We start from the raw sequence: 27834 nt of genomic DNA, 5'->3' as shown, positions 1-27834 counted from the left end.
ATGAATATTATTATTAATTTTTTTTGAGATGAAATCTTGCTCTGTCACCAAGGCTGGAGTGCAGTGGCCCAATCTGAGCTCACTGCAACCTCCCCCTCCCGGGTTCAAGTGATCCTCCTGCCTCAGCCTACCACATAGCTGGGACTACAGGCATGCACCACCATGCCTGGCTCATTTTTTTGTATTTTTAGTAGAGACAGGGTTTCATGATGGCCAGGCTGGTCTCGAACTCCTGACCTTGTTATTCATCCACCTCAGCCTCCCAAGTGCTGGGATTACAAGCGTGAGCCACCACATCCAGACTATTTTTTTGTTTGTTCATTTGTTTTCGTTTTAGCAGCTTGTGTCTTTTAAGGAAATAATTAATTTTACCTAAGTTGTCAAATTTGTGAGCATAGGCTTGTTCATAATTTTTCTTTGTTATCCTTTTAATATCCTTGGAACTTGTAGTAATGTGCTCTCTTTCATTTCTTTTATTAGTAATTTGTGTATTTTCTCTTTTTTTCTTAGTTAGCTTGGTAAAAGGCTTATACATTTAATCAATCCATTTCAAAAATCAGCTTTTGGTTTTGTTGATTTTCTCTATTGATTTTCTCTTTTCAATTTCATTAATTTCTGCTATAATTTTTATTATTGTTTGCTTAATTTTAATTTTATTGTCTACTCTTTTTCTAGTTTCCTAAGGTGAAAGCTAGATTATTGATTTTTAGATACTCTTCCTTTCAAATACATGCATTCGATTCTGTAAATTTCCCTAAAGCACTGCTTTCCCTGCATCACACAAATTTCAATAAGTTGTATTGTCATTTTTATTTAGTTCAAAGTATTTTTACATTTCTCTTGAAACTTTTTCTTTGACCCATGTGTTATTTAGAAGTGCATTGTTTAGTCTCCAAGTATTTGGAGATTTTCCATCTATAGTTCTGTTATTGACTTCTAGTTTAATTCCATTATAGTCTGAGAGCAGACATCATGTCATTTCAGTTCTTTCACATTTTTTCAGGTATATTTTATGGTCCAGAATTTAGTCTAACTTAGTGACTATCCCATGTATTTTTGAGAATAATGTGAAATTTGCTGTTGTTAGATGGAGTTGTCTATAGACGTAAATTATATTCAGTTGATTGATGTTGCTGTTGAGTTCAACCATGTTCTTACTGATTTTCTGCCTGCTGTAACTGTCTATTTCTGATAGAGGGGTGCTGAAGTCTCTACCTATAATAGTGGATTTATTTGTTAAGAATTGCTATGTCTTTCTCGAATACTGACACCTTCATCATTATATAATGTCCTGCTTTATTGCTGATAAGTATTCTTGCTCTGAAGTCTGTACTGTCTGCAACTAATATAGGTACTCCCACTTTATTTTGATTACTGTAAATGTAGTATACCTTTCTCCACTCCTGTACTTCTAATCTATATATGTGTTTTTATTTAAAGTGCATTTCTTGTAGACAACATATAGTTAGGTCTTGTTTTTGGATCCACTCTGACAATCTCTTTTAATTAGTGTATTTAGTCTGTTGACGTTTAGAGTGATTATTGATATCACTGAATTGACAAGCTCATATTTGTTACTTTGTTTCTATTCCTTGTCCTTGGTATTTGTTCCTGGTTTTGTTGTCTGCTCTTTTTATGCCTTTCTTAGTTTTAACTGAACATTTTATATAATTCTATTTTATCTCCTTTCTTAGCATATTAACTATACTTATTTTTTTACCTTTTTTCCAGTGGTTGCACTAGTGTTTGCAATATACATTGACAATAAAGTCAAGCCCAGTTTTACTTTTTGCTTTTATTTATTTATTTCACTTTTTTTTTTTAATAGAGACAAGACTTCGCTACGTTGACCAGTTTCAAACTCCTGGTCTCAAGCAATCCTCTTACCTCAGCCTCCAAAAGTGCTAGAATTACAGATGTGAGTCATCGTGCCCATCCTTCACTTTTCTTCTTTTTTTTTCTTTTTTTTTTTTTTTTTTTTTTTTTTGAGATGAAGTCTTCCTCCATCATCCAGGCTGGAGGGCAGTGGCACAATCTCAGCTCACTGCAACCTCCACCTCCCAGGTTCAAATGATTCTCCTGCCTCAGCCTCCTGAGTAGCTGGAATTACAGGTATGCACCACCACACCTGGCTAATTTTTGTATTTTTAGTAGAGACAGGTTTTCACCATGTTGGCCAGCCTGCTCTTGAACTCCTGGCCTCAAGTGCCTCAGCTTCCCAATGTGCTGGGATTACAGGCATGAACCACCATGCCTGACCAAGTTTTAAATAGCACAGTACCACTTCACAGATCGTGCAAGTACATTATAATAAAACATTTCTAATTGTTCCCTCCCATTAACTGTATAATAGTATAATTATCATTTCACTTATACATAAGCATACATCATATAATTGAATACATTGTTGCTATTTATCTTTTTTTTGAGACAGAGTCTCACTCTGTCACACAGGCTGGAATGTGGTGACATGATCTTGGCTCAATGCAACCTCTCCTCCTGGGTTCAAGCAATTCTCTGCCTCAGCGTCCTGAGTAACTGGGATTATAGGCAGCCTCCACCACACCCGCCTAATTATCATTTTTTTTCATTGGCTATGAACCTTGTGATTTGTGAGGAAAGGTATCACAACCTTTTCATTCCTACAGGTGCAAAGGTAAGACATCATCAAAAACCATGCAAATGAGAGTGGAATAAAATATTTTAAATGTTGAGAGAAAAATCCACCAAATTAGAATTCTGGACCCTGTGAAATTATTGTTTAAAAGGGAAAGAAAAATTGGGACCTCAGAAATGAAGACACAAGGACCCAGGGGAAACTTTCTGTTTTTGTGCTTATGTGCAGCAAAGAATGGACAGCCATGTAAAAATGTAACTGGACTAAAAGATATGATTTAATGGTAATAGAACGAAAAGGGAAAACCCAGCAATGCCTGTCTGTTCAGATACTTTTTGGCCTCTCTGTGTAGCATTCCTTCCTCCTAGCAATGGAGCAGTACCTCTTGGAATGAGGGTCTTCAAGGGGGAAGGGAAAAGGTAGAGAGTGACCTTCCTTGTTTTTAAGGCTTGATTTGGGGGAGGGGGGGCGTTCTAGTTTCTATGACTCACCTTGGGGAACAAGGATTGTTTTTGTTGTTGTTGTTTTGTTTTGTTTTTGTTTCTGAGACAGGGTCTCCCTCTGTCACCCAGGCTGGAGTGTAGTGGCATGATCTCGGCTCATTGTAACCTCCACCTCCCAAGTTAAAGCAATTCTCCTGCCTCAGCCTCCTTAGTAGCTGAGATTACAGGTAGGCACCACCACAGCCCAGCTAATTTTTGTATTTTTAGTAGAGCTAGGGTTTCACCATATAGGTCAGGCTGGTCTTGAACTCCCGACCTCAGCTGATCCGCCCACATTGGCCTCCCAAAGTGCTAGGATTACAGGTATGAGCCATCCTGCCCAGCAGGATGGTTTCTGGTTTCTATAACTCACTTCATGGAGGGACAGGAGATAGGAAGGCAGAAGAAGCTCAGAAAGACCTTGCTTCTGAGACCTTTCCAATCTTCAGTTCAAAGTAATCAGCATGCCACTCACCATACTTTGGTGTATGCTCCAATACTGCTCTGTAAATAAGGTGTATTTTCCTCTGGATTCTTTCAAGAGTGTTTTTTGATCTTCAATTTTCTGAAATTTGAATATAATTTCCTACGTGTAGTGTTTTGGCATTTATTTGGTTTGGTGTTCCCTGAACTTTCTGTATCTGTGGTTTAGCTTCTTTAATTTGGGAGAAATTCTTGGTCATTATCGCTACAAATATTGCTTCTATTTCTTTCTTTTCCTTCTCCCGATATCCCATTGTGCATATATTGCATCTTCTGTAGTCCCAAAGTTCTTGGATATTCTGTTCTGTTTCTTTCTCTTTGCTTTTAAGTCTCAATCGTCATATCCTCAAGTTCAGAGATTCTTTCCTCAGCCATGTCCAGTCTACTAATGAGCCCATCAAAGGCATTCTGCATTTCTGTTGCAGTGTTTTTGATCTAGATTTCTCTGATATTCATCACGAGAACCTGATAGAGCTTCTAGAGGCAAAACCACCACCACCCTGCAATGGAGTTTTTATCTCTCAATCTTATTCACTAAGCCTCCAACAATTCATCAATTACAGCTCGGGTTTCCCTACCCCAGCTCTGGTTTCCATGGAGGTTTCAGCTCCTGGGTTTCTGCTCCAGCAAGTTGTAATTCTTTATACTCGCCTGTCTGTCTCTCTAGTTTTTCAAGCAACACCTTGTCCTGTGACATCACTTCTCTAACAAATCTGAGAAAAAATGTTGATTATTTTTTAGCGCATTTGTGCTTTTACATGCTCTTAGGATGAAATGACAACTTTCAAGCTACTTACATACCAGCCCATAACCCAGAAGTCTGTTCTGTTCATTTGTTAGATTATGTCTTCTCTGTGATTCATGTTGAAAAGTTTCTATGGTTATGTTTTCACTTTCACTAATGTTTTCTTCTGTAATGTCCAACCTGTCTTCAACCCCATCCAGTGTATTTTTCATCTCAAGCATTGTGCTTTTTATCTTCAGAAGTTTGATTTGGATCTTTTTTACCTCTTCCATGTCTCTAATTAACATTTTTTATCTTTTCTTTAACTGTTTGAAAATATACAGTTATAATAACTGTTTTAATGTCTCTGTCTGCTAATTCTAACATCTGTGTTAATTCCGGGTTGGTTTCAACTTTATTATTATTCTCCTCATTATGACTCATATTATCCTACCTCTCTGCATGACTGGCATTTTTTTACTATATGTCACTTTTGCCCTGTTCAGGGCTGGATGTATTTTATTTCTATAAATATTCTCAAATGTTTTCCTAGAATCTATTTAATATACTTAATAACTGATTGATCCTTTTTGTGTTTGCTTATAATATTTGTTAGGTGGGATCAGAGCAGCATTTGGTCTAAGGATAATTATTTCCCACTAGTGAGGCAAGAGTCAACCCAACACGCCAGGAATGAGAATATTTTCCTCAGTCTGGTTGATGGGAACAGGCACTGTTTGCAGTCTTGTATGAGCTCCAGCTGCTGCTCCCTCTAATTTGCCTCGTTCCTTCTCCAGCCTCAGGTAGTGTACACATGTGCTAATCAGTACTCTGTGACCACTTGAGGGGGTCCCTCAATGCATATCTAGGTTCTTTTTTGTGCTGCTCTCTCCTCTCTGCTACCCTTCCCTGAAGCCCTCTTTGCCTTAGTCTTTCTCAGTCAGCTTCATCTCCTCAATTCAAGGTGTTTTCCAGAATCCAACAAGAATTCTCCTCCCTGAGCCATGCCTGAAAACTCTCTTAAATCAGTAAGCTGGTAGCCATGTAGGATTCATTTCAGCTTCTCCTTTCTCAAGAATCACTGTTCTTTGTTGCCTGATGTCTAATGTCTTGAAAACTGTTCTTTGATGTATTTGTTCAGTGTTTTATTATTTGGAGCAAGAGAATAAATCCAGTTCCTGCAGATCCTATGTATCCCTATTACCAAGACATGACCCTTCTGGGGTCTCTACTGAATGAGAACATCTAGTTCTCTCCACCTGGCTGGTCTGAACGAAGCTTCCCCACGTGAGCTCTCAGGATTTCTCACCTTACTGCTTTCTGCCAGTGCTTTTCCTAGTTTCTTGGAGTTTCATCCACACTTGCACGGCTTAGCTTTCAGCAACAAACACAAGAGCAAACCTCTACCGATTTCTGCAGCTCTTTCTCTATGCTGCTTCCTCTGCTTTGCACTCTGCCCTGAAAACTGGGACTGCCTTAGCTTCACCAAACTTCAATCTCTGAACCCTCCACTCACGGGCACCCCTGTACTCGGCGTGGGTTCTCCTTTCCTGCTCTGAGGTCTGGAGAGTGCTTCCAGGTAGAGAGAGGAGATGATCATGGGGTCCATCTTACTTGTCTCCTTTTTTTTTCAGGGATCATAGTCCTGTGCTTCCTGTTATCCAATGTTTAAAAACTGCTGTTTCATTTATTTGTCCAGTGTCCTTGTTGTTTATTATGGGAGTACAAGTCCAACACAAGTTTCTGCATCATAGTGAAAGCAGAATTTTTCAATGTCATTATTTTAAATGACAAAATGCAAATCATTATATCGAAAGTGCTTTTTCAAATTAATATCCCACTCCTACCAAAATTCTGATCACTCCTCTATAGAGGACTTGGACCTTGTTTGAGAATAACTCATCTAGTGAAAGCCGTGGATTTAAAGCCTTTAATTCAACATTTATTCAAACATTTAATAAACTGTATTGCCTGGCAGGCATGGTGCTTGGTTCTGAATATACAGGGAAGATGCCATTGAAGCCTTAAGAATTTCACTATCAAAGTCAGCACCTTGTCAGAGTATTATAAACCCAGTAAGGGGAGAGGAACAGGCCACTGAATCCCGTTTAGAGACAGGTGGAAGGTTGTCAGGGATTACTTCCGGAGGTGACATTTAAGCTGAGTCTTTAAACAGGGAAGCAATTTACCAGGCAAAGAGAGGACAGTTTGAGCAAAAACATGAGGCAGAAACAGCACACAGTATGCCTGGGAACAACAGGCCATTTAAGGTTGCTGAACCAAAAATTCCCAGAGAGGGAGAGGCAGTGGATGGAGCTGGAGAGGCCAGGAGAGGTCAGGACAGGGAGGGCCTTCTGTGTCACACTGGGGAGCCTGCCACTAAGGGGTGAGTCTTTTACATAACTTTGCTTGGTGGCTGGCAGGGTGCATGCCCGCCTCAGCACGCAGCAGGTATTATTAGATGATGATCACGAAAGGCAAATCTGAGAAACCGCAAAACTCTGAGCAGAGCCAAAATCCCTTAGGTTCTGAGGTTCCAGAAAGTTATCTGACTCCTCTGACCCTTTGCAAATTCAACTGAGATGTGTGGCCCTGGTGGTCAGCCAGCCCTGAGGTGCTGCTTTCTTGGCAGTTGACTGAGCCTCTAGGCTTGCATCTATGGCTGGAGCATAGTAAGGAGGGGGAAGGGGAGAGTGTGAGTGAGACAGAGAAGAAAGACAGTGCTAGGAGATAGGAAATCACGCTGAGAGGCACAGCCACAATGGGACTCAGATTGAAGGGATAGATCAAGAGCACTTTAACGCAAGAAGATGATTTCTAGTGTGGAGAGGAGAATCATATCCTTCCTCCCAGAAAACTCTGCAAATACTTGGTGACCAACTGGACCACAAAGCTGTGTTTTCAGGGACTCCCTCCCTCCCCATTGCAGGGGTCTCTGGGAGTGGGGCAGGGTTTCCAGTCTGAACTCAAGCCAGGATTCAGACACATCTAAACAATACGGATGGGCTGGCCCCAGCAGAAGTCTATTTGTCTGAGGGATTGAGGGGCCTTCAGAAAAATAATCTACATGGAAGAAAATGGGAATCCTACCTGATCAGCTCAACCCATAACAAGACTGAGTCCTTTGCAAGGCAGCGGGTCTGAAAAAGACTTCAAATGAGCAGATCAGCAGGACATGAGTAGTTCTGGTCAGGTATTTTCTTTAACAGGTGTAACATGAAGAAGGGGACCAAGGCATTCTTCCTAGCTTTGAAACAGAATATAAAGCAGATCTGGCTCCTTGAGGGCTTCAGGTGCTGAGCTGTAGTGAGAAAGGGAATACCCCTGGGCTGCCCAGCAGGAGGTGGAAGGGCTGGAGAACAGGGTGATCTACACAGGTGCCTGGCAATGTGCCCAGACAGGAGCAATCACGTGTTCATGAACATGTGTGAGACATGCTCTGGAACTGCAGGAATATCTCGGGGGTGATTGGTAGTGGAGTGAAGTTCCACCCGAGTTGGAAGAAGCATGAACTAGGGAAATGTGGATTATGACTATTAATGGCTCCCACTGTGTAAGTGATGAGGACTGGGAAAAGCTGAGTTCTACTAGGAAAGTACAAAGTTTAGGTTTCTCCAGGGAATAGTTAGCAAGATAATAGCAGGATTGTCCTTGCAGAAGTCCAACCTGGACACCATTGATCAGCTGAAACTTTTTCTCTTGAATTCTCCCTTTTGCAGCGTGTTTATGAGCTGCAAATGTCCCTCTTTGCTCAGGCATAAGGCAGGAGTCCTTCCTAGATCCTCATCTTCACACACATCCATCTCATGCCGATTAAATCCCACATGCAAGCTCTACCACTAAGAAAAAAAAAAAAAAAAACAGGAATAGGTGCAGAGGTGCCTGTCTGAGCAAAATTCAGAGATACATGAGGCATCAAGGCCGCCGTGCCAAGCTCACACAAAGAGAGACTCTGAGACAGAAGACAGAAAGACACTAGGTACGAACAGCTCTTTCATTTTCCACCTTATCATTTTCCATATTTTCTAAATTATCTACAGAAAAAGGCAAATGCTAGTTTTTCAAAACCAAATGTAAAAGATACGAGTAAGCACAGCTTTTCACAATGGACATGGATGAGGCTCGTCTGAGTTTTATGTGCTTTCCCTTCTGGTCACCCCTCGGGCGTTTGATCTTGATTATGTAATACACAGGAGTCACAGAGAACAACCACCTAGTATGATGGAGGGAGTTCCATCATGCAGATGATGTGAAAGATCTGTGTGGCTAAGCGCTGCCAAATTTGACCAATCTATGCTTCATGGCATCCCCCTCCGGGTCAAGGACCCTTCTGTGGAAGAAGACAGACATTTACATATTTTCCCACTCACCTCCACTGGATCTTGGCTCACCCAGTGAGACTGATTGACAATCCCCAAAGGCTGTTGGCCAACTATTTGCAAGAGGGGTCCATGGAGAGAGGCCTCCTCCACCTGTTACTCTTTTCTCTATCACTTCACATCCACAGGGGTCCCTAAGCTCCAAGAGAAGGGTCAAGTGCAAATCTGGTAAGCCAAGAAGACCTAGCAGTTGTCAACTTAATTAGCCTTCAGGAAAATCTATGGCTACATGAGCACAGTAAAGTTGCTATAGAGACAGGCAGAGGAGGTGCATTTAGAACACAGCCTCATCGCATCACCCGATAAAAATAAGACCCAGGCTTTTTAATAGCATGAATTACTTAAGTTTTATATTTAACAGGGGATGACACCAAGGCTCTCACTGCTTTTCAGAACATTTGAAGAATCTAGGCTGCCTGCTTCGGCATATGTTAGCAGCCATCACAACATATGCTCTGGCGGATGGCAATGAAGAACTGGAAGCCCACATGTCTCTCCCACCCCCTGAGATGAGAGATGGTCTTTCTGACTTTGGGTTTGTCCTCTTTAATTGGGTGAGAGATTTTCAATGTGTTTGGGATAAATTTCTGGGAAATAGCTATGCTGTGTTCTGCACTGGGCCAGTTGCATCTATTATTGCTTGTCACTATAACAACCTTTGGAAATAATGATCTCATTTTGCAGATGACAAAATAATGAAGCTCAGAGAGGTCCAGAACTTTCCCAGGGTCACACAGCTAATGAATGGTGGGGTTGAGATTCATATCCAGGTATCCCCATTCCAAAGCCTTACTTTATGAGACATCAACCACAACCTCTGCACAGAGGAATCTAGGATGAGGTGAATCTCAGAAGCTTCACCATTTTTATTGGGATATGGCATGGACATTGCTATAGTTTAATCCCTCTCCTAAGGCAGTTCCAAAGTGGATGGGTACCAAGAAATTCCACAGAGATTCTGAGCTCTGCTGGTGAGCACCTCTCCAGTTATCCAAGGCAAGTGTTAATTTCAGAGCAACTTCTTACCATCCGAAGTGTTTCTGGACTGTCTCTTCCCTAAGTGAGGACCACCAGCATAATTAACACAAGATTCCATACAACATCGCTGAGAAAGTGTCCCCACTGCTCTTGCACCCATGAAAGCTTAACTATATGAAACCCAGCAGGAAATCCAAAGTGAAGTTCTTTTTGTTGACAACTTTCTCTTTGGATTATTCATGAACCTCTTACTTGGCAGAAAGATTTTTTTAAAAAAACAATTTTCCAGTGAAGGCCTACACGGAAGACTCAATCTGAGCCCATAAGGCATCATCTTTCCTTGTGGGAAATGGCAGTGCTGGTGGTGATGAGATTGGGTATGGGGCAATGGCCCATTGGGGAGAGCAAAGCGATGGGGAAGCCGGGGGCACCGTGGTGAGAGTAGGAATAAGGGGTGCCTATGGCCCTCTCCATTCAGTTTACCAGCTGAGGGTAATAATAGATGTCTGGGTTCCACAGGATCTGAGAATGCATGTCTAGGGCAACACTGAATTACATGGCTCGACAGAAATTTGATCCAAGCATCAAACTCAGTGAATGGGCAGAAGGGCAGAGAGAAGGCAGGTAGAAGCCATAGGCCGGCGGCTGGAACCCAGGGCACAGCAGAAGGTTTAGTGCCTCAGTAGAGTCCTTGGGCCATGGAACTTGCCCCAGCAGCTTTTCCAGGCTGCCTGCAGCCTGCAGCATGCGTGCAGAGTGTGGCTAAGGGAGCTGCCCGCTGGGACCAGCTCAGGAGGCTTAAATCCATCTGTATGTCACTGTCATCACCTCACGCACTCCTTCCAATCCCTGCACGATCAGTGCCAATGTCTCACCAACAGATTAAGACCTGGATTGAAGTATAAGAAACAGGATTTTAAACTCAATTCCCCAGGTGACCCTTGTTAACTTTTTCACCCTCAGAGATGTATTAATAGTCCCTTTTTATATTCTATAGCAATTTGTGGGGTAGGTTTTTTGGCAGCTTAACATTTTTTTTTTTTTACTTCAGTTAGACATGTAATCTATTTAAAAGTAATATGGGGAAAAGAAAAATGAGTGTAGGAATAACTTCCTGGCAGAAATATTTTTACCAGTTTCTGGGTGTAATATCAGCCCAGCAAAAGTTATCTGCAAATACAGACGTTCCCATGTACATCAAAGATACTCGAGTTCTTTTTTTTTTTTTTCTTTTAACAAATGAATCATTTTATGCTACTGAAATAACTCTATGATGTGCTATTGGCATTTAAGGAGCTAAATAGACTCTTTGGGCCAGCCAACTTCTACTGCATGCATTAGACATGCACAGGCTTTAGGCTCAGGCAGACCCTAGGAGTTCTGGCTTTGCTACTTATTAGTTGTGGTAACTTGGGCAAGTCACTTAACCTTTCTAAGCTTTAGCTTCCTCATCTGTGAAATGGGAATAATATCAGTCACATGCCAATGATAAATCCCTGGATTATATAAATCCAAAGTGAAGTTCTTTTTGTTGACAACTTTCTCTTTGGATTATTCATGAACCTCTTACTTGGCAGAAAGATTTAAAAAAAAAAAAAAAAAAAAAACAATTTTCCAACGAAGGCCTCAGTAGAGTCCTTGGGCCATGGAACTTGCCCCAGCAGCTTTTCCAGGCTGCCTGCAGCCTGCAGCATGCGTGCAGAGTGTGGCTAAGGGAGCTGCCCGCTGGGACCAGCTCTGGATTATATAAATACAGGGATTTATCCTTGGCATGTGACTGATATTATTCCCATTTCACAGATGTGACAACAGCCAGTGGGCTATGTCAAAGGCCAGACACAACTTCCACCCCGGGTGAATGCTGCGACCAAGACAGTGAGCAGGCAAACCTTGCCCTCCCTCCCTCCTTCCAAGATCAAGATCTTTTGTTGTTTGTTTGTTTGTTTTGAGACAGAGTCTTGCTCTGTCGCCCAGCCTGGAGAGCAATGGCATGATCTCAGCTCACCGCAACCTCCACCTCCCGGGTTCAAGCTATTCTCATGTCTCAGCATCCTGAGTAGCTGGGATTACAGGCACCCGCCCCGACGCCCGGCTAATTTTTGTACTTTTAGTAGAGATGGGGTTTCACCATGTTGGCCAGGCTGGTCTTGAACTCCTGACCTCAGGTAATCTGCCTGCCTCAGCCTCCCAAAGTGCTGGGATTACAGGCGTGAGCCACGGCACCCGGCGCCTCCCTCCACAATCTTAGAGCTCCTTGGACAACCTCCACTCCCACGACCTGAGAATATTTGTGCCCTCCTGCTGAAAGGGTTTGGCCTTTCGGTGTTCCCCTCCACCATGAGCTGTTTCCATGAAAAGATCTCAAGGGTGACTTGCAGGCTATGGTCGTCACCACCACAAGCCTTCTCCCATCTCGCCTCTACCTATTGCCCTCTAAATAAGGAGCCAGCGCTGCCAGGCTGAGAACTTCTGCCCAGTATGGGTCCTGGGTGGCCTCTCGCCTCTCTCTTTCCCTGGGCCCCTAGCCAGCTTCCCACTACCCCAGAGATGCTCCCTGCTCACTTCATTCCTGCCTCATAGTTGGAATGGCAGTGGCTCCCAGAACCCCTGGGGAGTGTGGAGGCTGATGGGGGTCTGGGGAAGCAGCCAGGCCCAAGAGCAGGTTAATGTTACAGCCCTGGATAAGTGAGCTGGGTGGGTTGACGTCAGGGTGATGATGGGTGGAGGGGAGGGCCAGGCTGCTGAACCAACTATAAAGATAGGTAAAATCAAATATCATCAACACCAGACGGAGCGAGCGGGTGAGCTAGAGAGGGTGCCCGAGCCATGGTCTCTACCGGCCGCGGCTCAGCCTGGGTCCCTCTGCTCTCAACCCGAGTGCCCGATGCAGGCTTTGGTTTCATGTCAGCAGCCTTCATCTGCCTTCCAAAAATAAGCCCCTGCCGCCATGCGGGAGGGGGAAAAACAAGAAGGGGGGTATTTTTAGGGCCATTAATTCTGACCACGTGCCTGAGAGGCAAGGTGGATGGCCCTGGGACAGAGGCTGTTCATCACTATGTCCCAGGGAGCAGGACGTCTTCAGGGCACGCTGTGGGCTCTCGTCTTCCTAGGCATCCTAGTGGGCATGGTGGTATCCCTGCCTGCAGGTTCCCGTGCCAACAACACGCAGCTGGACTCAAGGGGCTGGGGCACCCTGCTGTCCAGGTCTCACACGGGGCTAGCTGGAGAGATCGCCAGGGTGAATTGGGAAAGTGGCTACCTGGTGGGGATCAAGCGGCAGCGGAGGCTCTACTGCAACGTGGGCATCGGCTTTCACCTCCAGGTGCCCCCCGACGGCCGGATCAGCGGGACCCACAAGGAGACCCCCTACAGTGAGTGCCAGCTGCAGCCAGTTGGGACGCTTGGGGGCTTGGGCTCATGCAGGACTAAAAGGTGAAGGTGCCTTGCTCTAGTGAACACGATGAACTATAAAGGGGGCAGAAATGCTGCTCACCACTTAGATGACTCTGCGGGACTCTGCCTGGGTGCAGGCTTGGTATACTGGGGTCCAAGCATCCTGCTGTTATTTGCTATCACCTTGGTTAGGTCCTCAGTGGCACTAACTATTGCAACAATACCGGCCCATCTGATGCCTTGTAAGACCACTGGGAACCATTCGTCTGGGAAGCCCCCCAAGGCAGGGGTAGGGAGAATGAGTTAGTATACCGGAATCAAATTAGACACAAGCTCATTTTTATTCAGCTTCCCTCTCGGAGAAGAAAAGGAAATTCAATTGCAAAATGTCCAACTGAAGCACATCCTTCTTTTTACTTCAGTGAGCTCCCTCTGTGTCCAGGTTCTTACCCTGCAAGTTGACAGGTTGCTGTATGGTTAGTCTCCTATCCAAGAAAGGATGGGAGCTGCAGGATCCGAGAAAGCCATCAGCCATGGTCTGGCGGCTGTGTTTTCAGGATTAGGTGGGTTGAGATTTGCTGAAACATGTAGAGTACACATTAAGAATAATGATAATCAGAATTTATTTTTTTACCCAAGTCAAGGACCTCAAGTGATTTTGTCATTGAAAGCCCAGATTCAAAACTCATCTTAAATAGATAACTAAGTGGTCATTGCAGTCCCTGACTCTGACATCGGAACTTTCCCTTGCAGAAGTGGACTTTTAGCAGCACAACGCAGCACCTGATGAGTCCAGCAGCCAGGGTCTCCTAGAGTTAGAGGGATCAAGGAAGGGGTGACAGAGAGTCTGACTTTCTAGGAGAAGGGGGATGGACTGAGATGCCCTTGTTGGCTCAAGTTCCCAGTCTGATTTGCACGAGCCTTAGGTAATGTAGCTCCCATTTCCTTGTCAGGCCTGCTGGAAATTTCCACTGTGGAGCGAGGCGTGGTGAGTCTCTTTGGAGTGAGAAGTGCCCTCTTCGTTGCCATGAACAGTGAAGGAAGATTGTACGCAACGGTGAGTTCACCAGGCCGGGGAAGTGCCAGGTTTACAAGGCTTGATGCTTACACAGCTGAAGAAAATAATACGAAATTCCGAGTAGAGAAGTGACTATTTATCTAAATGGGAAAGGAAAGGCTGAGAAAGGAGCCTGTGCAAGGGAAGGATGTTGCAGCTTTTGCTTCTTCAGCCTCACGGGTGACTGTCCTCTGCTCCGTGCTGCTTCTATTCCCACCTGCCAGACGGAGCCTGTGTGATTAAACAGAAACCACAGCTCAGGGAGCTCGTGGGCCAGAGGGAAACCTGTATTATGGCATCCAGGCCTGTGGGCAGGTGTGATTCCCTGCGTTGGCAAGGCCCTGAGAACAAGCCTGTCTCTCCACCTGGGTGTGCTGCTTGCCCTGCAGGCAGTCGCCCTGCAAGACACCCTGGCCTAGTGCACAGCAGGAGGAGTGGAATGGGAGGCTATTTTCATCCTCATCAGTGTGCTGAGATTCTGCGCCAGGGTTTTCAAGCCTCTTGTCTCCGATCACACAGGCTGGAGAAGCAGCCTCCCCATTATATACTTTAGTCAGTTACCAGGACCCACCCATTCCCATTCCCACCCCCAACCCCATAGGTCACCCCTGGGAGCGCTAATGCTGGCACTTAGGTTAATGCAACCAACTTCTAAGCACATTGACCAAAACCTCTGCTCTCACTGACCTACTTGTTCCTGCGGCCCTCGGCCCATCAGTTGGCTTATTCCAAAATACGGCTGGGCAAACATCCCTATGAAGCTGAAGAAATGGAGAGTTCCTTTGACAGAAATAAGCAAGCTAAAAAGGAAGACCTCAGAGCAGTCCTCAAAAAATATCAAAGTTATTTATGGGGAGGGTGTGGAGGGCAGATCTACTGCCCCTTGGAGGATAAACCAAGGATCAGGATGTAGAAAAATAGATCCAGAATTGGCACTGGATCCCAGTGTGGCCATCCCAACAGAGGAGGTCTATGAAATACAAGAACGGGTTCACCAGGTGGCCTCTGCCCCATAATCTTTTTTTTTTTTTTTTTGGAGATGGGGTTTTGTTCTTGTTACCCAGGCTAGAGTGCAATGGCGCGATCTTGGCTCACCGCAACCTCCGCCTCCTGGGGTCAGGCAATTCTCCTGCCTCAGCCTCCTGAGTAGCTGGGATTACAGGCACGCGCCACCATGCCCAGCTAATTTTTTGTATTTTTAGTAGAGATGGGGTTTCACCATGTTGACCAGGATGGTCTCGATCTCTTGACCTCGTGATCCACCCGCCTCGGCCTCCCAAAGTGCTGGGATTACAGGTGTAAGCCACCGCGCCTGGCCCATAATCTTTACTGCTAACATGTCTCATTCTGGGTTGCTTTGCATGGACATACGGCATGCATTAAAAACCATGGGTCTCCCACATGGTTCTGTGGACAGCTTGCATCTCTAATCACCTTGGTAACTTGTTAAAAGTATAGATTTCCAGGGACCTACCTAGGAGATTCTTATTCAACAGAGCTGGGATGTGAGCCTGGAAATCTGTTTATTTTTGTATTTTAAATTGGCCAGGTGTTTCCGAGGCACAGGCAGGCTTGGGGGCCAGCAGGCTACATGGCCTCTGGAGAGCAGGAGACCATCCAGCCCCCCTAAGTTTCATTGAACCTGAGAGCTGGAGGGCCGGGTGAGATGAGACAGAAGAGACATATCCAGCCGGGCGCGGTGGCTCAAGCCTGTAATCCCAGCACTTTGGGAGGCTGAGGCGGGTGGATCACGAGGTCGAGAGATCGAGACCATCCTGGTCAACATGGTGAAACCCCGTCTCTACTAAAGATACAAAAAATTAGCTGGGCATGGTGGCGTGTGCCTGTAATCCCAGCTACTCAGGAGGCTGAGGCAGGAGAATTGCCTGAGCCCAGGAGGCGGAGGTTGCGGTGAGCCGAGATCGCGCCATTGCACTCCAGCCTGAGTAACGAGAGCGAAACTCCGTCTCAAAAAGAAAAAAAAAAAAAAAAAAAAAGACATATCCTTCTTACTGCTCCCTGGAAAAGTGATGGAGAGGACAGGAAGAGGCCTGGTACCAACCCAGCTGTTGGTGGAGCAGGTCCCCACTCTGCAGAGCAGGGCATCCCAAAGAACACCTTCTTACCCTCCTGCATAATGCCTGGAATCCCAGGGGATTGGAAGAGCTGGGAATTTAAGCTGTTGGCTATGGGACTTCAAAGGAAAAAGAGGCTGACTCCTAATGCCGGTGACCCCAGCCGCCCACTCCCACCCCAGCCCTTGCTCTGCAGCACATTATTGGCTGATGACTTTAAAGGGAGTTAAGCAAGTTGATGAACTGCTGGGCTCACTAAATGAGCAAAGTCCAGGAGAATGGGAACTTCTGGAGAAAAGACCCCACCCCCTTCGCCTTTGCCCTCCCACCCCTCCTACCTGCACCCTCAGTAGCATTTGGCCAAAGAGCGTCTTCTCTAGGGAGAGAGATTTTCCTCCCTGGACTTCAGGGCCAGCCGGGCCTGCACACAGACAGCAGGGCTGGACAGCTGTGCCCCAAGCCTGGGGCACCTGATGTTTTGTGTGGCTCAGGACCAGATGCTCCTGAACAACTTCTACCTCCTCCCTCCCCACACTTCAGAGGCTGTTCTCCCATTCTAAAAAAACAATTGCCAGCCGATCCCGGAGCCAGGAAGACTCCCGCTGAGTGATTATTTCATTCACACTTTTTCCCTTTAAGCCCCCTGAGCTGCCTCATCTCCCAGGCTCAGCTGCTACTGCCACTATATGGCATTTCTCATGGGTGGGGGAGGGAAACTGGGCTGGGGTTGAGGTGCTGGTGAGGAGAACAAGGCAACAACTCGTGGGCAGAGAATAAGGGCCAAGAAAACCCAGCTAGAAGTGGCTTCACACACGTCTGTCTCCTGGAAAGAGGGGTGTAGAGGCTCAGGGCAGTTTGCCCGCCCCCCGCCTTTTAGACAATATAAACAGCTGCCCTGCCCTGAGCACTAGCCTACTGTTTGTGCTGGACTGCATCAGGCTGCAAAGGGCTTTACCAGCATGATCTCGCAGCACCCCTAGGAGGTGCATTTGATCTTCATCCTCCCTTTGCAGCTGCGGACACTGGGTCTCCAGGGTCACAGGTCCAGCCACAGCTGTGTGGAGCCCTGTCTCAGGGCTCCGAGATCCAGCTTCCAGTTCCTGGCCGACCTACCCTCTAGCTACTCATCTTTCTTTGGGCAACGTCACTGAACTTCTCTGGGCCTGGACCTCTGCTCTCTCAGGTGTAGACTGAGGCAGAAATCAGTGAATTCTAACCCTCCTAATCCCCTTTAACACAAAGAAAACAAAACATCAAGGATCTCCACCTCAGAGTGGTTCTATTAGAATCCTTCAGTTGAGAAAAATACATACTAGCAAAGAGAGACTAGCAATTCAGTTATGCTCTCAAGCGATTTTAGTTTTACCAAGAATAACTGCATTTATGTCCTTTTCTTCAACAGTATGACAATGTGCAAGGGACAAAACTGATTTCCTCCGGAGACCTTTGATTATGATCTGGGCCATTACAATGGGGGAGAGGAAGACCAGTCTTTCCTTGACTCAGCTGCCACTCTAGCAGAGAGCAGCACTCCTGAGGGAATGAGGGAATGGGACGACGCCCCGCATGTGAAAGTGCCAGGAAATGGGCCTGGAGGCACATGCCCTTATGAGAGGCCCATTGCCCTGCATACAAATCTCCACCTGCTACAAAGAGCTGTACGGGAGTGAGAAGAATGAAACACCTGATGAAAACACTTTCCATTGCTAAATTGACAGTGTGCTAGGAAAAAGGGTTAGAAAATGCAGGCGTCTTCAGAGCTGATGATATTTCAGCTAGACAGGGAAAGAAGCAGTCAGGGGCTATAGAAGAAAGTCTGAGGACAGAGCACTGGCTTATTTTTCCTTCTTTCCCACATCCTTCCACCCCATCCTTCTCCATCCAACATATACTCCCAGGAGGAACAGGGGCAAATGGCCTCAGCAGTCATAGGATGAAGATGTTTAAAGGCAGGATTCATCCTCATTGGTCCAGATGACTTAGCTCTAAAGGCAAGAGGGTGGCTGTCTTGTCCACCTCACACATTTAGGGGCATTTCTACCCCATGGATGTGCTTGCTTCTCTGAAAAGTGCCCTTCTCCATAGTGAATGCCAAATGCGCATAAATCTGAATACACTTACATGGAATTTAAAACAGTTTCATTCAGGGGCTTGAACTGGAAGGGCCCAGGAAATGTGACCCAGTGGAATGATATTCATTTGTTCAAGTAATCATACATGGTAGCTGCTTTTATGAACATGGCGTTCACTTGGCTCAAATGCTTTCCTCCCCAGAGCTGAGGAGCCAAGATTACTGAGCCATGAGAACTCAAAACTCAGGGCTCTGATGAAGATGAATTAAGGGGCTGGGTCTTGAGCATCACTCTGGGCAGCGGGAAAATCCCATCAGCCTGAAGCATCCGGCTGCATCAAAGCATTCCGGGAAAATGAGTTATCTCCCGTTAATGCCACAGGCCTCCTGGCCACCAGAACCCCACGGATCGGGGTGCTAAGGCTACAGGAGAGAGAACAGCAAGGGAAGGTTAGGGCTTCTAACACAAACTTCATCTATTAGCTGTCTTTTTTCACTTTAGTTTTGTACAGGATTCTGAGGAAGGCCAGGGATATAACACATGCTAGAGAAAAGGGCATATTGGAAAGAAAAAAAGTGGTAAACTTAAAAAAAAAAAAAAAAAACTGTGTATGTTGAAGGGGAGTGGATTTGAATGATCCAAAATCTAATGACCAGAGAAAAGTGCAAGCTTAAACAATCATGTTTTAGGAGACCCAGACGTTTAGGAAAGGCTGGGTTCTCAAACGGACACATTCTAGGCAGCGGGAAGTGGGCAATGGCTTGAGAGTTTCTTGACCGAGTCACTCAGTTCCTCCCCCTTCCCCTTCCTCCGCCTCAAGATTTCATTTCCTCTCTAGAGCTTGCAAACAACACATGAAACCTCTCCCTTAACCACCATCCAGATCAGAAATAAATTCTCTGGAACTGACTGGGCGGGTTACTCTCCAGGGACGTACAAAGTTAGAACAGTGGGGAGGCTGGTGGGTGGAGAGGGGCTGTGACCCAACAAGGAGGAGACCACCAGTTTCTGATCAAAATGTTTTCTCGCTTCATTTCCTGGCCTATCTGCTACCCTAAATTCCTTTCCCACTTTAAATAATTTACTTACTTGACTGGGTAGCACAGGAACATGTTTTCAGGAAAAAGAAAAAGTATCAAAGAATATTCTATGGAAAGTCTCACTCCTACCATTGTCTTGAAGCCACTGAGTTCCTCCCTGGGGACAGCCACAGTTACCAGTGTGTCATTCCAGAAATAGCCTATGCACAATGTGCACGCTCTGGTAGCATCTTTTTAAATTCACACAAACAGGAGCATACTATACTAACACTGTTTCAAACCTCGTGTCTTCACCTAGCAATCTGTCCTTGAGGCCATTGCATGCCACTGTAGAGGGACTTCTTATTTTTTCAAGGCTTATAGACTTCCATCATGTGGATCTACCATAATTGAGTCAGTTACTCCTCTCAATAGATACATTGTTTTTGGTCTTTTGTTATTTAATGCTGTAGTAACTTTGGTGCACGTGTGAGAGTATCAGTAAGATAAATTTCTAAAAGTGGAATTGCTGATCAGTTGCTATATTCATCCTTTATTCTGGTAGATATTGCCAAATTGTTCTTTATAGAGATCATAACAGTACACACATCAGAGGACATTAAATGAGAATTCCTAGTTTCTATGCCCTCACTAATGAAAGCATAGTGTCAAATGCTTTTCTCTTTGCAATCTGGCCACAAAAATGTGATGCACAGTTATAATTTACATTTCTCTTATTAGGCATATTCTCTTCTGCTCAAATGCCATTTATATTTCCTTTCCTGAGAATTTTCTGTTTTATAAACACCGTTCATTCTCCAGTGAGTTTAGGGGTCTGAATATAGTAACAAAATGTACTCTTTGACATAAGTGTGTTGTAAGTATTTTCATCCAGTTTACCATTTCTGTTCTTATTTTAGGTAATAATTTTCAAATAGAAGACTAGTTTATTAGTTTTTTAAAATGGCTTTAATTTTGTTGTGTCCTGCTTAGAAAGATATTCTGCTTAGAAAGATATTCCTGATTCTGAGTTTATTTAAAAATTTTTTCTGTTTCAGGGGTACCCTTAAACATTTTTTTTTCTTGATTTTAATGTTACTCTTTTTTACATTTAAATCTTTGCTCCTTTTGGAATTGATTTTGATATAAGGGATAAAGTCATACACATCAAACTTTATTATTATAATAAAATACCATTCAGTTGTTCCAACATCATGTTTTCTCTAGTTATTTAAAGTACCACTTTTACTTTGTAATCATGTAGATTCACTTTATTTTACATCCATGTATGTGTCGGGATCTACTGCCAGATTCTATCTTGTTCATTTACCTCTACCAGACTTCTCATTAGTGTAGCTTTACTTGGAATGTTTCCATCAGTTCTGAGCTGAATTTCTGCTGGTGCTGCTGCTCCCAGGCTTGCCCATCAACAGTCGAAGTCCTGTGACTGACCCTACTCCCTGTGCACAGTGCAGAAAACCAGGGTCCAGAGAAGCTCCTGTTGAGGGGATGTGGTTCAGAGCCAGCGTCAACCTCTGCCCTTACTCTCGCTTCCTGCTCTTCCAGGTCAGCTCACTGTCTCCCAGGCACTCGGTCAAAAACTGCAGAGCTTAAAAGCTTAATTGTCCAGTAACCCACAGCAAGTCTTATGGGACTGGTGATCCAGGGTAAGGCAGTCTTTTAAGGTTTTTAATGTAAAGTAGCTCATGATTTACTTAGAGAAGAATACTAATAATGATTTTTTTTTAATTTTACTATATAGCAAGCATTGTTCCCAGGACTTTCCATGCATTAATTCAATTAATACTTATTCCAATTTTACGACATAGTTTTTCTTACTGTTCCTACTTCACAGAGGAGGGAACAGTAAGCTTTGGAGGTTAAATGATTTGCCGGAGCTCACATAGCTAAGTAAGAGGCTCTAATCTGAAAGTTGTGGCACAAATCATCAGTCTAACCTGAAAGCTGTGGCACAAATATGTTCTTGACCGATGTGGATTAGTTCATCCTTTTTTACCAAAATGGGCATCCCTTCATTCACTCATTTGGCAAATATGTCCTGAGCATCGTTAACGAGAACAGGAACGCTTATGAAAACCCATCCGCCTCATGTGGCATTAACCAGCTGACATGGCTGGTGAACGTCTTCACGTTTATCTCAAGCAAGTTAATATCAGTGAAAGTGCTTTGTAAATAAGCTGCCAGCGGGAGAGAAGAACATAGGAAACATGTATGAGGGGGAGTTTCCCTGTGTTTCCACAGGCAAGGCTGTCCCCTCGTCCACTCCCACATCACATTGAAAGGGCCACCCATGCAGGGTCCCCTTATGTTTCAGGGTTGTCCTTATTTACTTATTTATTTATTCTTGAGGCAGGATCTCACTCTGTCACCCAGGCTGGAGTGTGGAGGAGCAATCATGGCTCACTGCAGCCTTGACCTCCAGTGATCCTCCCACCTCAGCCTCCAGAGTAGCTGGGACTACATGCATGTACCACCACGCCTGGCTTTTTTTTTTTTTTTTTTTTTAAGGTTTTGTAGAGATAAAATTTTGCTATGTTGCCTAGGTTCCTCTCAAACTTCTGGGCTCATGGGATCCTCCTGTCTTGGCCTCCCAAAGTACTGGGATTACAGGTGTGAGCCACCAAACCCATGTTGTCCTTATTAAACCACCATTGACTCAGCATCATGTACCATGCAAGACACAGTCCTCATCTTGGGGATCTTGTAGTCTATTGAGAAAGAAAGTATGGCTGTTCAAAATGTTGCCAGAGAGGGCCACCGAAAGGTCTCTGGGAGTCTGAGTCCCCTGAGGCGCAAGCTACTTACCAGCCCTTCTGAAGAGCAAGAGCCCAGAGCTTCTCGTCTACCTACATTGCCAGCCAGGTGAGACACTTCACAGAAGGTCAGAGAACACCTCCGGCACAGCCCAGCAGCCACTGAGTGGGTTTTTTAAATACCTGAGCAAGAAGGAGTCAGAAGTTATCCTCCACTCATTTCTCATTCTATAGTTCTTTTCAAGAGTAGATCCTGGGCCAGGTGTGGTGGCTCATGCCCGTAATCCTAGCACTTTGGGAGGCTGAGGCGGGTGAATCATGAAATCAAAAGATCAACACCATCCTGGCCAACATGGCAAAACCCCATCTCTACTAAAAATCCAAAAATTAGCTGGGCATGACGGTGCATGCCTTTAGTTTTAGCTGCTTGGAAGGCTGAGGCAGAAGTGCTTTCGGCCTGGGAGGCAGAGGTTGCAGTGAGCTGAGATCCTGCCACTGCGCTCCAGCCTGGGTGACAGAGCAAGACTCCATCTCAGAAAAGAAGAAAAAAAGAGTAGATCCCAGGTCTCTGGCTCCCAACTCACTCTGTTCTTCTAGCCCCTGCCCAGTTGCTTCCCCACAAGAACAGGAGATCCCTGCACACTCCCTCAGGGCAACCACCCAGGCAGGCTGCACATGAAAGAGCCGTCTTTTCTAGGAGAGAAGGAAGACGTGGGGTGATGTACTGGGAATGAACTTGTGCATGTGAGACAGGAAGTCCAGCGTACATGTTCTGAACAGGTGGTCCACACACACTCCTCTACCAAATTAGCATGGAAAGGGCCATTTTTTGTTGGTCCCAGACTCCTTGGCATCACTATCATATTGGGAACCAGGTCTTTTTCCTGGTGAAAATCCCTGCTCCTCACCATCTCTGTTCCTGCATATCCCTAGAGAACTATGATTGTCTAGGACAGCAGTTCCCAACCTTTTTGGCACCAAGGACCAGTTTCATGGAAGACTATTTCCATGGACAGGATGGGGGTGGAAGGATGGTACTGGGATGAAATTGTTCCACCTCGGGTCACCAGGCATTCGATTTTAATAAGGATCATGCAACCCAGATCCCTTGCATTCAAAGCTCACAGCAGTGTTCTTGCTGAGAATCTAATGCCTCTGCTGATCTGACGGGAGACGGAGTTCAGGTGGTAATGCAAGCGGTGGGGAGTAGGGGTAAAACAGATGAAGCTTCGCCCAGCCACCACTCACCTCCTGCTGTGCAGCCCAGTTTCTGCACTGGCATGGGCCACTGGCTGGTGTGGGTCTGCAGCCTAGGGGTTGGGAACCCCTGGTTTAGGAGGTACCAGACATCTTCTAGGCTCAAAGTCAAAACTGAGAATGGGCCTATTTGAGGGATAGAAAACTTTGGACTTAAATCAAGAAAGATGGACTGAGGAACCACAGGTGGAAAGAAAGACAGACAGTGCTGGAAAGGGCTTAAGAGATGGTCTGTGTCTCCACCCCTTCACCAACCACCTCTCTCCTTCCCCCAACACACACAGTTTGCAGAAAAGAAAACTGAGGCTGAAAGGGAAGGAGCCTGCCCAAGGCCACACAACTGCGAAGCAGAAAGTCACGAAATAGCACCCTGGCTCTCATCCCTGCTCTGGTAGACTCCCTCTCACCGTGCCCTTGAGAAAACAGCTTATTAAGTCTGGGTGCGGTGGCTCACGCCTGTAATCCTAGCACTTTGGGAGGCCGAGGTGGGTGGATCACCTGAGGTCAGGAGTTCAAGACCAGCCTTGCCATCATGGTGAAACCCCATCTTTAAAAAAAAAAAAAAGAGAGAGAGAAAACAGCATATTGTATCATTTCCTGGTCTGTTCTTTGAATGGAATAAGTAACCATCTAGGGACTCAGTAGAAAGTTCTCTGGAAGTCAGGAGACCTGAGTGGCAGAGCCTCAGCTCTGCCCCATGTGGCACAGACCACCCCCCTGTGTCCCTGGGCCTTCTAGTAAAAGAGGGAAGAAGGTGACAGGAAACCATGAGAGCCTGCAGCCCCTTCCCATCCTAACTGCTCACCATTCTACTCACCCAGGATACTCAGATCTCACAGTGGTTGCCTCACAAAGGGAAAGGAAGGGGCGCCCGGCAGAGGGGCCTACTCTGTGCAGCCCAGCTGGCATCTGCAGCACTCCTCATTTGTAACCCAGTCTCTGCTGTTTGCCCGTGTCTTTCACAGCCCAGCTTCCAAGAAGAATGCAAGTTCAGAGAAACCCTCCTGCCCAACAATTACAACGCCTATGAGTCAGACTTGTACCGAGGGACCTACATCGCCCTGAGCAAACACGGACGGGCAAAGCGGGGCAGCAAGGTGTCCCTGATCATGACTGTCACTCACTTCCTTCCCAGGATATAAGGACCCACAAAAGAAGGCTCACAGATTTAAAGCAGCAAGTGTCCTATTGGAATTTTGCACAAGCAAATAATTCCCCTTGCCCTCCATGGCTTCTGAGTCAGGCTTATCTTGCAGTTGGGGAGACCCCAGTTGTTGCCGCTGGCCGCGCTGGACCCCATGGCATGTAGCCCACTCAAGTGAGGGTTGCAAGCAGCATCTTAGAATGGCAATGGATCCCATGCTCTGACCTCCCCCGGAGGAAAGAAGCTATCGGTGACACTTGAGGAATGTGACCATGTGCAAAGGAAAAGGCCAGGGTAGGAGTTTGTGTGCATTGTTGTATGTCCATATAGCGTTCTATATATTCTCAGAGCAAAGGCATTTCAAAGCATCGAGTTTCTCTCTCCTAGCATCATGGCTGCAGGAATCTGCCTGTACGAATGTCACTTGTCAAGCCGGTATGATTAATATGTGCTCCCATCCTGCCTCTTTCCAATCGTCTTTCCTTTCAGAGGCCACTGACTACATGAATGGCACAGGTCAGCGGGGAGCAGCCGTCCTCAAAGTGCAGAGACGCCAGGGTGAGAGGGTGTAAGGTTGTATTGCAAACCCGAAAGAGAGTGATCAGGCACTTCAAGCTTCCTGCCAGTGAGGGCCCTCGGGATACTGGGATGAATTGTCACGGAAGCTGGGGGAGAAGCTTTTCCCTTCTTGGAGTTAAGGGGTAGAGCAGAGTCCAGGGCAGCTGAGGAAGGCTTGTGGAGGCAGCAGAAGGCACTGGATGTTCTAGGAGAGCCACTCTGCCTGGAGAACTCAGGCTGTGTGTGGCTCCAAGAACAAGCAGGGGCCAGGCTGCCTGCCCATAATGTTTCCTCACTTTGAACCGGTCTTATTTTAACCTCAGATGACAAGGATCCTAATAATGGCAACCTCTTTGGCGAGGGATGGGGGACAAAATAGGGCATGAAGGAAGTAGAGAGGCTTTGGACTACAGATGGTAATTCCTCTCCAACTATGTCCAGGAAATGCACCCAAGTTCTCATCTGATACCCTCACTTCCTTCTTGCTCATCCTCATCTCACATACACGCTGTGCCTGGATACAGCAGAATGGGCACCGTGACCTCCAGGGTCTGTGCTGTCTTCCTCCCTGCAGTAGAAGAAAAGTAATAACCCCGTGAAGTCAAGAAGCCAAGCTGAAGCAGCTCCTTCCTGCCTTCTGTCCTTAAGAGTATTTAAAACAGAGGTTCCCCAACTGACTATAAATGTCCGCCTGGAGCCTTCAGATTCCCAAACCATTGGAATGTTCCTAAATCTGAAACCAGAGAGAGCCCTATCAGAGTGCAAATATTTCTGGCATATGTGAACCATCGAGTTACAAAATGACCTGACACCCTCTGTGACTCTCGGGGGCCCCGGCCTGCAAGACAATCCTCATCTGTTGCAAATACCTTCATCTTCAACATACCTAACTATTTGCAGTTGTATCCATCTGTAGATAGATCTGGGCAGAGGAATTTTGAGCTGAAGATGGAGGTCAGTAATTAGAGGGAGAGACACATCACCGGCCACCTCCTCTGCCCTGCAGATATCAGGGAGGACACGTGCTGGGTGAGGAGGAAAAAGCCACACCACGGTACGTGAAGATGGAAGAGACAGTAGAAACCCTGAAGCACGTGTTTGTGTGGCTGAGCCTCGGATGTGATAGAAAAGGGAGAAAACTAGTCCGTCTTGACTCTTTGGAATATTCAAGTGCAGGTCCGCTTGGAGACGCAGATAAAGCTGACTGGTTTTTAGGGAGTCTTGTACAGTGCAATCAGTCTCTTGAACAGGGTCCATCAGAAATGCAGGCACCCTGAACCTGAGGTGCGTATCAGTTCCCAGTGGAGCTTGGAGTGTGGAATGGCTAGGGGATGGTGTGACTGTGATCCAGAGAACAAAGGAGAAGTTTTAGGTCTCATAGCATAGATTCCCTTCTTCCGAGATCTTTCAGCTCACATGGCATGAGAGGAGCCATCTTCGAGAGAATCCCCAAAGCCTTGGACTGCCAGCCCTTTCCTTCTTCTCTCTAGAGGAGCATAACATTGCTCACATCCTGGCAAGGTGTCTCCCCAAATGTCCACTTTCATTTTTCATGCTAGGAATGAGAAGGAGAAGCTAAGATATGCCTACAATCAAGCAGGCATGCTATTCAGCCACTGCATAGCAGTTGCACCAGCACCGTTTATGAGGGGCTGGGTGTCTGTCTAACTGGTACCAGGGCCCATGCTATATCAGTTGCTAAATATTTGGGGGTTGTTTGTTTGTGACAGGGTCTTGCTCTGTCACCCAGGCTGGAGTGCAGTGTTGTGATCTCAGCTCACTGCAACCTCCACCTCCTGGGCTCAAGTGATTCTCCTTCCTCAGCCTCCTGAGTAGCTGGCTCTACAGGTGTGCACCACCATGCCCAGCTAATTTTCTTTTTCTTTTTCTTTTTCTTTTTCTTTTTTTTTTTGGTAGAGACAGGGTTTTGCCATGTTGGCCAGGCTGGTCTCGAACTTCTGAGCTCAAGCTATCCGCCCTCCTCAGCCTCCCAAACTATTGGGATTACAGGCATGAGCCACCATGCCCATCTGGTTGCTAAGTATTTTGAATACCACCTTTAGACGCAGGGATGTGTGGGTGACTCTTTAAAATCCTTCCCATGCAAAGAAATTCTCTCAAGAGCTTTCTGTTTTCCTATAAGTGACTTTAGGCTTAAGAAAAGTCAATCCCTGGCTGGGTACAGTGGCTCACACCTATAATCCCAGCACTTTGGGAGGCCGAGGCGGGCAGACTGAGCTCAGGAGTTTGAGACCAGCCTGGGCAACACGGTGAAACCTTGTCTCTATTAAAAAAAAAAAAAAAAAAAAAAAGAAAGAAAGAAAGAAAAGAAAAAGAAAAGGAAGGAAAGAAGGAAGGAAGCAAGGAAGGAAGGAGGGAGGGAGGGAGGGAAGGAAGGAAGGAGGGAAATGCCAATCCCCATCCACAGAAGTGGGTTAAGACACAGGACCGGAGTAAGATCAGCAGGACACATTTCAGTCCCTTCCCTCTGGCTTCTGTATCTGTGTCCGGGCGTGAAGTCACGTGGCCACTGAGTGCTGAACTCAGTTGTCAGGCCCATTGGATCACAAAGGCTGCAGAAGACATTGCATATCTGCACACGCTTGAAGATGTGCCTCTCAGCTGCAGCTGAAGAGGTTAGCTTAGAAGCAATGGGGGAGCCCCAGGTTCCTTGTAAAACATCCACCCTTTTCAGAGCAGTGGATGGACCTCATAGGAAACCCGGAAACTTCAAATGCCTTGTTCAAGCTGTTGATTATGTTTGTTTCATCATGCACTGCCTTCTAACACCCCTTCCCTTCCCACTTCCCATACATTTTTGA

At 45.8% G+C, this 27834-nt stretch overlaps 1 protein-coding gene across 1 annotated transcript; it reads left to right on the top strand.

Moving 5' to 3' along the window:
- Nucleotides 1-1996: 1996 nt before the first annotated feature.
- FGF6 (fibroblast growth factor 6) lies at nucleotides 1997-27368 on the top strand. The gene is made up of 3 exons (XM_003942185.3): nucleotides 1997-13034; nucleotides 14010-14113; nucleotides 24276-27368. The coding sequence occupies exons 1-3, from the start codon at nucleotides 12689-12691 to the stop codon at nucleotides 24450-24452; spliced, it is 627 nt and encodes a 208-aa protein (XP_003942234.1). The 5' UTR covers nucleotides 1997-12688; the 3' UTR covers nucleotides 24453-27368.
- The last annotated feature ends 466 nt before the right edge of the window (nucleotides 27369-27834 follow it).

This window comes from Saimiri boliviensis, chromosome 7 (genome assembly GCF_048565385.1).
Source record: "Saimiri boliviensis isolate mSaiBol1 chromosome 7, mSaiBol1.pri, whole genome shotgun sequence".
Classification (NCBI taxonomy): Eukaryota; Metazoa; Chordata; class Mammalia; order Primates; family Cebidae; genus Saimiri; species Saimiri boliviensis.
The sequence above is the reverse complement of the archived record's forward strand: the minus strand, read 5'-3'. Positions and strand labels throughout refer to the sequence as shown.